The 13,066-nt window shown below is 36.1% G+C and overlaps 1 protein-coding gene across 1 annotated transcript in view; it reads right to left on the bottom strand.

Moving 5' to 3' along the window:
* The window catches only part of LOC117330841 (major facilitator superfamily domain-containing protein 4A-like), a 67,438-nt gene extending 55,584 nt beyond the window's left edge, over positions 1 to 11,854 (bottom strand). Inside the window, exon 1 of the mRNA XM_033889365.1 lies at positions 10,907 to 11,854. Within this exon, the coding sequence (XP_033745256.1) occupies positions 10,907 to 11,244 (338 nt within the window). The 5' untranslated portion in view covers positions 11,245 to 11,854. The remainder of the gene's footprint in view (positions 1 to 10,906) is intronic.
* Positions 11,855 to 13,066: the final 1,212 nt, after the last annotated feature.

Here is a 13,066-nt window from a genome sequence, read left to right as displayed (position 1 = left end):
CAAAATCTAACCGAGTCTCGTTTGCCGGGACATTGCTATTGACATAGACGTAATATTCGATATTTATAAAGAATGACGGTGATTCCTTTTCTTGAAATATAGTTAATGCATTTTTTTTTTCATGAAAAATAAAATTAATAAATCAAATTTTTGTCGTCGGGTCTCTTTGAAGCGAACTCTATAACAGCATCATGGAATAGCTAGGAAGATCTAACCGGACGATTGTTTGTGTTTACCGAACTATGGTTTGTGTTTACCGGACGATTGTTTGTGTTTACCGGACGATTGTTTGTGTTTACCGGACTGTTGTTTGTGTTTACCGGACTGTTGTTTGTGTTTACCGGACTGTTGTTTCTGTTTACCGGTTGTCGTTTGTGTTTACCGAACTATGGTTTGTGTTTACCGGACGATTGTTTGTGTTTACCGGACGATTGTTTGTGTTTACCGGACTGTTGTTTGTGCTTACCGGACTGTTGTTTGTGCTTACCGGACGATTGTTTGTGTTTACCGGACTATTGTTTGTGTTAACCGGACTGTTGTTTGTGTTTACCGGACTGTTTTTTGTGCTTACCAGATTGTTTTTTCTGTTTACCGGACTGTTGTTTGTATTTACCGGACTGTTGTTTGTATTTACCGGATTATTGTTTGTGTTGACCGGACTATTGTTTGTGTTTACCGGACTGTTGTTTGTGTTGACCGGATGGTTGTTTGTGTTTACCGGACTGTTGTTTGTGTTTACCGGATTATTGTTTGTGTTAACCGGATTGTTGTTTGTGTTAACCGGATTGTTTTTTCTGTTTACCGGACTGTTGTTTGTGTTAACCGGATTGTTGTTTGTGTTAACCGGACTGTTGTTTGTGATTACCGGACTGTTGTTTGTGTTAACCGGATTGTTGTTTGTGTTAACCGGATTGTTGTTTGTGTTAACCGGACTATTGTTTGTGTTAACCGGATTGTTGTTTGTGTTTACCGGACTGTTGTTAGTGTTTAACGGACTGTTGTTTGTGTTAACCGGATTGTTGTTTGTGTTAACCGGATTGTTGTTTGTGTTTACCGGACTGTTGTTTGTGTTAACCGGATTGTTGTTTGTGTTAACCGGACTGTTGTTTGTGTTTACCGGACTGTTGTTTGTGTTAACCGGACTGTTGTTTGTGATTACCGGACTGTTGTTTGTGTTAACCGGATTGTTGTTTGTGTTAACCGGATTGTTGTTTGTGTTTACCGGACTGTTGTTTGTGTTAACCGAACTATTGTTTGTGTTTACCGGACTGTTGTTTGTGTTAACCGGATTGTTGTTTGTGTTAACCGGATTGTTGTTTGTGTATACCGGACTGTTGTTTGTGTTAACCGAACTATTGTTTGTGTTTACCGGACTGTTGTTTGTGTTTACCGGACTGTTGTTCGTGTTTACCGGACTGTTGTTTGTATTTACCGGACTGTTGTTTGTGTTTACGTTACTATTGTTGGCATATGCCAGACTTTGTTTATGCTTACTGGGTGTTTGTTAATGGCCTGAGGTTGCATGCTTATTTCATCACTTTGGATAAAATGCAGACTGGAGCATACTCCTATGGGACCTGGGTGTACAGGAGTACTTAGATCGGCGCATTCGATACGAAACAGATGCAAATTCACTCGGTCGCTAGACATTTAAAGCTACACGTTCATAAATTATTGACAACACACCTTTTCGTGCACAGAGACTTGTTAGCATGTGATTTCGATCCTGTACTGTATTTACGATGATTATCGAAATTAGAGACAAGAGCAAAGTCTTTGTCGTCTAAAACATGAATAAATTGTAATGTACATGTTCCGTAAAACTCGAAAGGCACTCATTTTGAGAAATCGCTTGTTGAAATTTAAGTGTACACGTCATTGTGCTTAAAACCACAAAACGTGAAGTCTCCTAAGTCACAGCTTCCCTGCCTAATTAGCTCTGTCTAATTGTATCCGGCGTAAACTCGCAGGTCATATGATAAATATATCTTGAAAATCGTTAAAATGTGCAAAACCAATTTTGTAAATGTCACATAAACGAAGAGCAGTTGCCCATATATTCAAATTAATTGTGAGAATGGTGAGTGTCAAGTTACAATAAAAGACAGTTTGGCATTTTCTATGCCCTTTCTCCCAGAATACGTTGCATCGCCAAATTTACTGGGACCAGTCCTTTAAAGCAACTGGCGTACTTTTTTTTCTTTTTTTTGGGGGGGGGGGGGGGGGGGGGGGGGGTCGATAAAACTCAAAAAATCAACCCCGTACGTAACAAGTAAATGTTATATTAAATACATTGTACACATGTATGTAGATATAAAAGTTGATATGTAAATGAACTTCTTGGTGTTATATCGGAAATTGCCGAATTATACAAGATGAAGTTGTTTTTTTGTCTTTTTTTACCATTGTAAACTGAATATAGCTGCAAGGTAAAGTAAGCATAATATAAAAATTGATGTTCGTCAAGTTCCAGATATTTCCGAAAGAAAAAAAAAAGACGCCGAAAGGAAGAAAACCCTATAACGTATAAAATAAATCCATGTAGATTTAAATAAAAAAAAAAGGGGGGGTCAGTGTTTGGATATGACGGAGTCGTTGATGTTTCTGGCAGAAAGATATAAATAAAATTAGTAGATCTATCTGAAACCATAGAAGGAACAAAGTGCGTTTTTATTAAGTCTAATGTCGGCGTACTATTATTCTGAGGTAGACACGTTTAAATTTTAATCAAGTGACGTGTGCAACACGGAAACATCACAGTGAACCTTTCAGCTAGTGATACCGAGGAATGGTTCCCAGGCTCGGTGGAGTCAACCTTCTCCGGGAATGGTTAGACAGCTCGATTTAACCACTTTATGATTTCGTTGCTATTCCTGAAGACATGTGTGGTTGCATTGAGTCCGAAAAGGTCTCTTGCTGACTAGCTGAATAGCTAAACTCCGACAGTCTAAAACACGTGACGTGCTGTTGTTAGAAGTTCTATGAGGTGTCGTTAGCAGACCTCTACCAGCGTGATTTGAACTGTTGACATTAATATCGAACAAGAAACCTTTATGTTTCAGACTTTCTTAATGAATTTTGTAATGTCCTATTCAGTAACAGAGATAAATTCTGACTAAACTATTTGTAAAATATCAAAATTGCATGATGGATTGAGATGAGAGCATCGTGCTGGTGACGTTTCTTGGTTATTCAAGAATGACGTTGAAATGTGTCGTAATGGTTTGATTGATGACTTGATGACTTGATGGGTGGTGGTGGTGGTGGTGGTGGTGGTAGTATAGTAGTAGTAATAGTAGTGGTGGTGGTGGTGGTGGTGGTGGTTGTGGTAGTAGTACTAGTAGTGGTGGTGGTGGTGGTAGTATAGTAGTAATGGTGGTGGTGGTGGTGGTGGTGGTAGTGGTAGTAGTAGTGGTGGTGGTGGTGGTGGTGGTAGTATAGTAGTAGTAATATTAGTGGTAGTGGTGGTGGTGTTGGTGTTGGTGGTAGTGGTAGTGGTGGTGGTGGTGGTGGTGGTGTTGGTGTTGGTGTTGGTGGTAGTAGTGGTGGTGGTGGTAGTAGTGGTAGTGGTAGTAGCGGTGGTAGTGGTAGTAGTAGTAGTAGTAGTAATAGTAGTATATATAACAAAAACTGCATTACTCAGGAAAGACCAGCTTTAATATAGAGTAATGCTAAGAGATTGGTGTAATAGGATTCGGATGGTGTTCCTCCCTTGTGTGTATATAATATATCTTATATACGTCACCACAATCCGCCCGTAGGTAATTCTTAATAAATATCGATTTCATGTCCAGAAAGAAAATTAGGAATTCCATTTTCTCTCCAGAAACGAATAAAACCTGCTTTTCCCGTTTTTGGCCCATTACCGACCATTGCCTATAGCAAGTGTAGCATGTTGGCAAATAGAAGTCTTTTTTTCTCCTTCAACTAAATTGAGCAGGCCAAATAAAGTAAATATTGTTATCTTTAATATATGTGATATTTGAAATATTGATTCTGTATCACGATATAATTTCTGATTTATAGAAAATATTAGACGTTAATTTGAAATACTGACAATGTGAATGAGGAAGCCGTATTGTTTTATACCGTAATAGATAAGTTAGTGCCGTGTCACATCTAAACAAGTGTTACCGCCAAGGAACTTGGTCGTAGTTACTTCAAACAGACTTAAGACTGCCGTGTACATTACATAAAGTGTGCACGTGCTCTCATCGATTTCCGAATTATTTATTGCAACCGAATTAATAAAACAGCAATATATTCAGACATGACTCACAAACTATTGTATACCTAATTCCCAAAGTATTTTGATTGTTAGCAATTCTGAAACAATTCATTTTTAAACAAATACGCGTTCTGTTATGAATATATATTAATGAGAGGTTTAAAATATTGGTACGCATAGTCACAAACTAAACATCTTCTGCCTAGCTTAAAGATGCTTAGAGTAATCATGACCAATTAAAAAGAAGAATAAACTTTTGTATATTTTTATATAATTACCAAAGTTATATACTTTATGCTATTACAACTCTCCAAATGTTCCAGCTTCTAATTGTAACTTTTAAATTTAGAGTGGAAGATAATTAATTGCGTCCCGAAGAAATTATATCGTGCTCCGCCTCTACCAACCTGTCGCTTAAACTTGTTTGTGGGATAGGCAAACAAAGTAGGCGATCCCATTTGTGTGTAGGTATGTTTCGGTGGATCGAGTACATAACATACCTATATATTCCTCTTCATGAATAACGACTCGTCTATCAATCAAACACAGCACGACAGGTTACTCTGTGGGTTTATAACTTCAGGCCTTAAAAATTATCATTACTAGGACGCTGTTGTCTTTTTTTCATTTGAGGATATGTTTATATAGGTTTGATGCCGTGGGTGCAAATTTATGCACTTTTATTACATGTATTGCCTGTTGGCGTTGTAGCGTCTTTAAACTTAGTGCGATTTTCACTTGGGACGGTGAAACGTGCAGGTGATACGATTACATGACACGGACAAGACAGATCGCTGACAAAAAAAGTTAAGCGTGCTGGTGAAAACGACTATATCAGGAACAATGACCGGTTAAACGTGCTGATGAAACAGACTATGCCGCGTACAGCGTACAAGATAGTTAAGCGTGCTGATGAAACAGACTATGTCACATACAGGACGATTAAACGTGCTGATGACACAGACTATGCCAGGTACAGGACAGTTAATTCTGCTGATGACACAGACTATGCCACGGACAGGACAATCAAACGTACAGGTGAAACAGACTATGTCAGGCACAAGATAGTTAAGCATGCTGATGAAACAGATTATGCCACGGGCAGGACAATTAAACGTGCTGATGACACAGACTATGTCAGGCACAAGATAGTTAAGCGTGCTGATGAAACAGATTATGCCACGGGCATGACAATTAAACGTGCTGATGACACAGACTATGCCACGGACAGGACAATCAAACGTACAGGTGAAACAGACTATGTCAGGCACAAGATAGTTAAGCGTGCTGATGAAACAGATTATGCCACGGGCAGGACAATTAAACGTGCTGATGACACAGACTATGTCAGGCACAAGATAGTTAAGCGTGCTGATGAAACAGATTATGCCACGGGCATGACAATTAAACGTGCTGATGACCCAGACTATGTCACGTACAAGATAGTTGAGCGTGCTTATGAAACAGACTATGTCACGTATATGGCGGTTAGGCCGACTATGCCACCTACAGGAAATTTGATAGTGCTAATGAAACAGACTATGTCACGTATATGACAATTACACGTACAGGATTTATCAGCCTGCTGGTCACTACCGAGGACTTGCTAGCCTTCTTGTGACGGCCGAAGACTTACCAGCCGGCTCGTGAGCGCCGATGACACCGACTTACATCAGACGTAAATAAATCTGGAGTTTATGGTTCGCTCACAACTAAAAGCTGCAGCAATAATTGTCTTATGGTCCGATTGCTCTGTTGTTTAGTGAAGTAGCCACCAACTACTACAAGAAAATCCTGCCTGTACATGGGGCAATAGAGTCAGCAAACAACGTCTTATAAACTTAAGCCATTATTAGCTCCAAAGATAAGTACTTTGCAATGAACGATTTCATGGTGGAGGAGTTAATCGACTGTATAGATCATTCTGTCACGTTTTGGTGTTAGGTTTTATTTTAAAACGTCCTATTAATAGCCAGGGTCCTTTAATGACGTGCCTGGTTTTGGAGATGGAGAAAAACCAGAGTACCCGGAGAAAAACTACCGGTCTACGGTCAGTACCAGGAAACTGCCCCATGTGGGTTTCGGGACACCTTAACCACTCGGCTACCGCGACCCCTTATGTCATATAGTGCATTATGATGGATTTCCCACATAAATAATTAAACTTCCTATGGTCGTCTACGAATTATGTTGCTAATTATAAAAAGCATCAACCCTGTTTGACGTGGAACGTGAATCTATTGTTTTATGTAAATAACAATACGTTTTCTTCAATGGGGTAAAAGTGAACACGTTTTCCTTTTAAGAAAAATCTTTAGTTTCTTCAGAGACCTATAATATATAGGTCTCTTGTTTCTTTTCTTTAAATTATTCTTCTGGAAAGCAATTACACTATATAGACAAGTTTGTGGCTGGTCTTTGATGAGCTAGGATTGATATGTGTGTGTATCAGTTCTGTTGTGTATTGGTATACAGACAGTACAAAGGAAAGGTTTCTTATACGTGTCTATGTCAGCACGCACGTGGCGTATTTTTTTCAATATTAAAGACAGTTATGAATTCTCTATACTAATGTTTCATGCTACCAGTATTTATTAATATCATTCCGAATACTGTACGGGTTTTATGTAACAGCTAATACTGATGATTCTCTAGCTTTTTTAATGAAATACATCAAACAAATGTGTAGTTAGTCGTCTTCAAATTATCGTACATGTATATATCAGTGACCAACAGTCATACTGTATATATCAGTACATGTATATATCAGTACCCCACAGTCGTACATGTATATATCAGTACATATATATATCAGTACATGTATATATCAGTACATGTATATATCAGTACATGTATATATCAGTACATGTATATATCAGTACCCCACAGTCGTACATGTATATATCAGTGACCAACAGTCATACTGTATATATCAGTACATGTATATATCAGTACCCCACAGTCGTACATGTATATATCAGTACATATATATATCAGTATGTATATATCAGTACATGTATATATCAGTACATGTATATATCAGTACATATATATATCAGTACATGTATATATCAGTACATGTATATATCAGTACATATATATATCAGTACATGTATATATCAGTACATATATATATCAGTACATGTATATACCAGTACATGTATATATCAGTACATGTATATATCAGTACATGTATTTATCAGTACCCCACAGTCGTACATGTATATATCAGTATATGTATATATCAGTACATGTATATATCAGTACATGTTTATATCAGTACATGTATATATCAGTACATGTATATACCAGTACATGTATATATCAGTACATGTATATACCAGTACATGTATATATCAGTACATGTTTATATCAGTACATGTATATATCAGTACATGTATATATCAGTACATGTATATACCAGTACATGTTTATATCAGTACATGTATATATCAGTATATGTATATACCAGTACATGTATATATCAGTATATGTATATACCAGTACATGTATATATCAGACTATCAGTACATGTATATATCAGTACATGTATATACCAGTACATGTATATACCAGTACATGTATATATCAGTACATGTATATATCAGTACATGTATATATCAGTACATGTATATATCAGTACATGTATATACCAGTACATGTATATATCAGTACATGTATATATCAGTACATGTATATACCAGTACATGTATATATGAGTACCCCACAGTCGTACATGTATATATCAGTACATGTATATATCAGTACATGTATATATCAGTACATGTATATATCAGTACATATCAGTCATACATGTATATATCAGTACATGTATATATCAGTACATGTATATATCAGTACATGTATATATCAGTACATGTATATACCAGTACATGTATATATCAGTACATGTATATATCAGTACATGTATATATCAGTACATGTATATATCAGTACATGTATATACCAGTACATGTATATATCAGTACATGTATATATCAGTACATGTATATACCAGTACATGTATATATCAGTACCCCACAGTCGTACATGTATATATCAGTACATGTATATATCAGTACATGTATATACCAGTACATGTATATACCAGTACATGTATATATCAGTACATGTATATATCAGTACCCCACAGTCGTACATGTATATATCAGTACATGTATATATCAGTACATGTATATACCAGTACATGTATATACCAGTACATGTATATATCAGTACATGTATATATCAGTATCCCACAGTCATACATGTATATATCAGTACATGTATATATCAGTACATGTATACATCAGTACATGTATATACCAGTACATGTATACATCAGTACATGTATATACCAGTACATGTATACATCAGTACATGTATATATCAGTACATGTATATATCAGTACATGTATATATCAGTACATGTATATACCAGTACATGTATATATCAGTACATGTATATACCAGTACATGTATATACCAGTACCCCACAGTCATACATGTATATATCAGTACATGTATATATCAGTACATGTATATACCAGTACATGTATATATCAGTACAAGTATATACCAGTATATGTATATACCAGTACATGTATATATCAGTACATGTATATATCAGTACCCCACAGTCGTACATGTATATACCAGTACATGTATATATCAGTACATGTATATATCAGTACATGTATATATCAGTACATGTATATATCAGTACCCTACAGTCGTACATGTATATATCAGTACATGTATATATCAGTACATGTATATACCAGTACATGTATATATCAGTACCCCACAGTCGTACATGTATATATCAGTACATGTATATATCAGTACATGTATACATCAGTACATGTATATACCAGTACATGTATATATCAGTACATGTATATATCAGTACATGTATATATCAGTACATGTTTATATCAGTACATGTATATATCAGTACATGTATATATCAGTACATGTATATATGAGTACCCCACAGTCGTACATGTATATATCAGTACATGTATATACCAGTACATGTATACATCAGTACATGTATATACCAGTACATGTATATATCAGTACATGTATACATCAGTACATGTATATATCAGTACATGTATATATCAGTACATGTATATACCAGTACATGTATATATCAGTACATGTATATATCAGTACATGTATATATCAGTACATGTATATATCAGTACATATATATATCAGTACATGTATATATCAGTACATGTATATATCAGTACATGTATATATCAGTACCCCACAGTCATACATGTATATACCAGTACATGTATATATCAGTACATGTATATATCAGTACATGTATATATCAGTACCCCACAGTCATACATGTATATACCAGTACATGTATATACCAGTACATGTATATATCAGTACATGTATATATCAGTACATGTATATATCAGTACCCCACAGTCGTACATGTATATATCAGTACCCCACAGTCATACATGTATATATCAGTACATGTAGATATCAGTACATGTATATACCAGTACATGTATATATCAGTACATGTATATATCAGTACCCCACAGTCGTACATGTATACATCAGTACATGTATATATCAGTACATGTATATATCAGTACATGTTTATATCAGTACATGTATATCAGTACATGTTTATATCAGTACATGTATATATCAGTACATGTATATACCAGTACATGTATATATAAGTACATGTATATATCAGTACATGTATATATCAGTACATGTATATACATGTATATATCAGTACATGTATATATCAGTACATGTATATATCAGTACATGTATATATCAGTACATGTATATATCAGTACCCCACAGTCGTACATGTATATATCAGTACATGTATATATCAGTACATGTATATACCAGTACATGTATATATAAGTACATGTATATATCAGTACATGTATATATCAGTACCCCACAGTCGTACATGTATATATCAGTACATGTATATATCAGTACATGTATATACCAGTACATGTATATATCAGTACATGTATATACCAGTACATGTATATACCAGTACATGTATATATCAGTACCCCACAGTCGTACATGTATATACCAGTACATGTATATATCAGTACATGTATATATCAGTATATGTATATACCAGCACATGTATATACCAGTACATGTATATATCAGTACATGTATATACCAGTACATGTATATATCAGTACATCTGCGGCCGTATTTATCAAAACCTTGACAGTCACACATCATTGATTCCGGAGTTGTAAGTTGTTGGTTTTTTTGTGATACTCCTTTCGGGACTTACCAGGGCCTATCGATATCCCTATCATACAAATCATGAACAACAATTTTTGTAGTTCAGATTCTGAAATCACTAGATTGTCAAGTAAGGTTGTATATTAGGGCGATACAGTGAATGGTTCCGCGTCAATGGTTTACATTTTTGTCGACATTATTAAAAATACCTCGTAAAACTTAACACCTCACGTTATTACTGTATATTAAATCATTAGATCTGGAGTGCTGTTTTGGCTGGTAACTTTTAATCCTGCCTGTGCTGTATTTCGCAGATCAATTATATCAATATACAAGGAGACATGTATTTAGATTTTTTTTTATTTATAGGTAGAAATCTATAGGATTAACTTGGCTTATATAACTTACCTGTCGGCCAAGCACCCAGCTGATATAGATCCCACAAGTGTCATTAAAAGTTGTACGAAAAACACCCAGTTCATTTCCTTAAGATCCGACTTGGTTTGGCAGCCTAAATCGAATAGGGTAGGCCCCAGAAATGCCACCCCCATCCCAAAACTCCCGAACACGAGACAGTCGGTGACCACGGAAATCCAGTTGTCTTTAAACAGGTCCCAGAATCTGATCCTGTCCCTATCTTCCGGGACCCACAAGGGAGGGACTTCAGGATGGACCCCATTCCGTTTATCCTTGTCCTGAACGGACACCCGTTGTATGATATCGGCTCTGTCCTCCATTTCGGACATACTGCTAAAGTTTTAAAACCCCTATGTTTGAACGCTTGTCATAATATACAAACGGTGCACGTGATTTCCATTCGACAATTCGAGTGTCGCTTACCTGGTATTGACTTTAACTATATTGCGACATAATAAAGTCGATTCAGTGTTTCTATTCCAAACGCAATTATGTGAGTACTTTCCCAAGTTTTATATTGTCTTAAACTTCTTTGAGTTGATATTTTTCGTAGTTGGCTCCGGATACAAAGACTTGTAGATAATAGCGAGGACACATTTAACGCAGCGCTATATATCTATATCTATATAGCCTTTGTTTGTAAACACAAAACACATGTAGACAATTATCCCTGCTCCTGTAGGAAATTACCGATTGTGTGTACACCGATCTTCCTTTCTCCCACCAATACACAATAGCGAGTTATATACACACAGTGACCGAACTACCCCGATTCAGAGTAGCGTGGAAAGTGAGTTCAGATCGATAGCGTGTGTCCGTTATAGACTGTAAGGTTCAGCGATGCACGGTGGAGCCTGTGTGTTATATGCTCACCTTACAGAGACGTGTACATAATTCATAAACTTTCAATAAGTTCCAAGCACACAGCGCAGTCCCAATAGCAGTTAATTATCAAGCAACAGCTCCTGCCTTTCGGAACTGACTGATTCAACGAATACGTCCATGACCGCGCACGTGATAATATATCCTTCTTACTTGATAATACGTCGAGTTTTCAAAAAACTTGTCGAGGAAGAAATGATGTGCTCTCTCCAATAAACGTCTTTTAAACACCGCATTGTACATGTATACAAAATGTATTCGCTAGTACAAATACGTTTTATGTTAGAGACTGCGAACAGATGCAGAAGATCGAATACAGATGTGGCGTAGGTATAGATAGCACGGATTGCTGTCTGGATATCGACCGCTAATGTCAACGGGCGACAAAGATATATTAAAGAAAACCTAAGAATGTCTTCTTAATCGGCAAAACTAACTTGAGGGACCCTCAAAAGAGTCCTCCAATTCGCTAAATCGTTAATGTTTGGACGCACTACAGGGGAGACCACTGCTAGTGTTAAGGAAGTATCCATTTTCAATGAGGCACCCCACATCGTCGTCAATATTATTTTCTGGAAATATTACAGCTTACTTTTCAGGATAGAGAGGCAATCAACTTCATGATACAAAGCAGCACACTAGGGAAAAATAAAGTTCAACAATGATGTTCGCTTAAAAGACAAAGTCCACTATTCCAAGTTCTTTTTTTCGGCATAGCCATTCGTTTGGCCCCGGATATGACGCAACAGGTGGCGTTACTGGTGAAGATGAAGTATGTGATTGGTCAATGTAGCGGTAAATACAAAATGCAGATATGCAGTTAAAAACGAAACAAAGTTAAGATTGAATGCAAGCTGAATAAGTGGATGTATCTTTTTAAATGACACATTGATAAAATTATATTCCTGATTCAAATGCAGTCGTATTATCACCAAAAATGATTCAAAATGATATACTTTTGTTATCCGTGCTGAAACGCGTTAGTTCGTTAATTTATTTCACCAGCAGTTTTACATTATAACCACCAGCATTAAAACTATGTCCGTTTATCTTTTTAAAGATATTTCTTGTTATAGAAACAAAGTTTAATCTCTAAAATACTTCAGTACACAGATCATGTATTTCGTTCTACATCTATATTTTACCAGAGATACTAGCCTTTATGTCAAAGTATTCTTTTAAAACAATGCAGTTCAGTGTAATATATAGAAGGGCGGATTGCCTCGAAACTTTGACATCTTTCATTGTCCACACTGTTTGAATTACTTC

The sequence above is a fragment of the Pecten maximus genome, chromosome 7, assembly GCF_902652985.1.
Source record: "Pecten maximus chromosome 7, xPecMax1.1, whole genome shotgun sequence".
NCBI classification, from domain to species: domain Eukaryota; kingdom Metazoa; phylum Mollusca; class Bivalvia; order Pectinida; family Pectinidae; genus Pecten; species Pecten maximus.
Note: the sequence above shows the minus strand (reverse complement) of the source record. Positions and strands in the feature narration are given on the sequence as shown.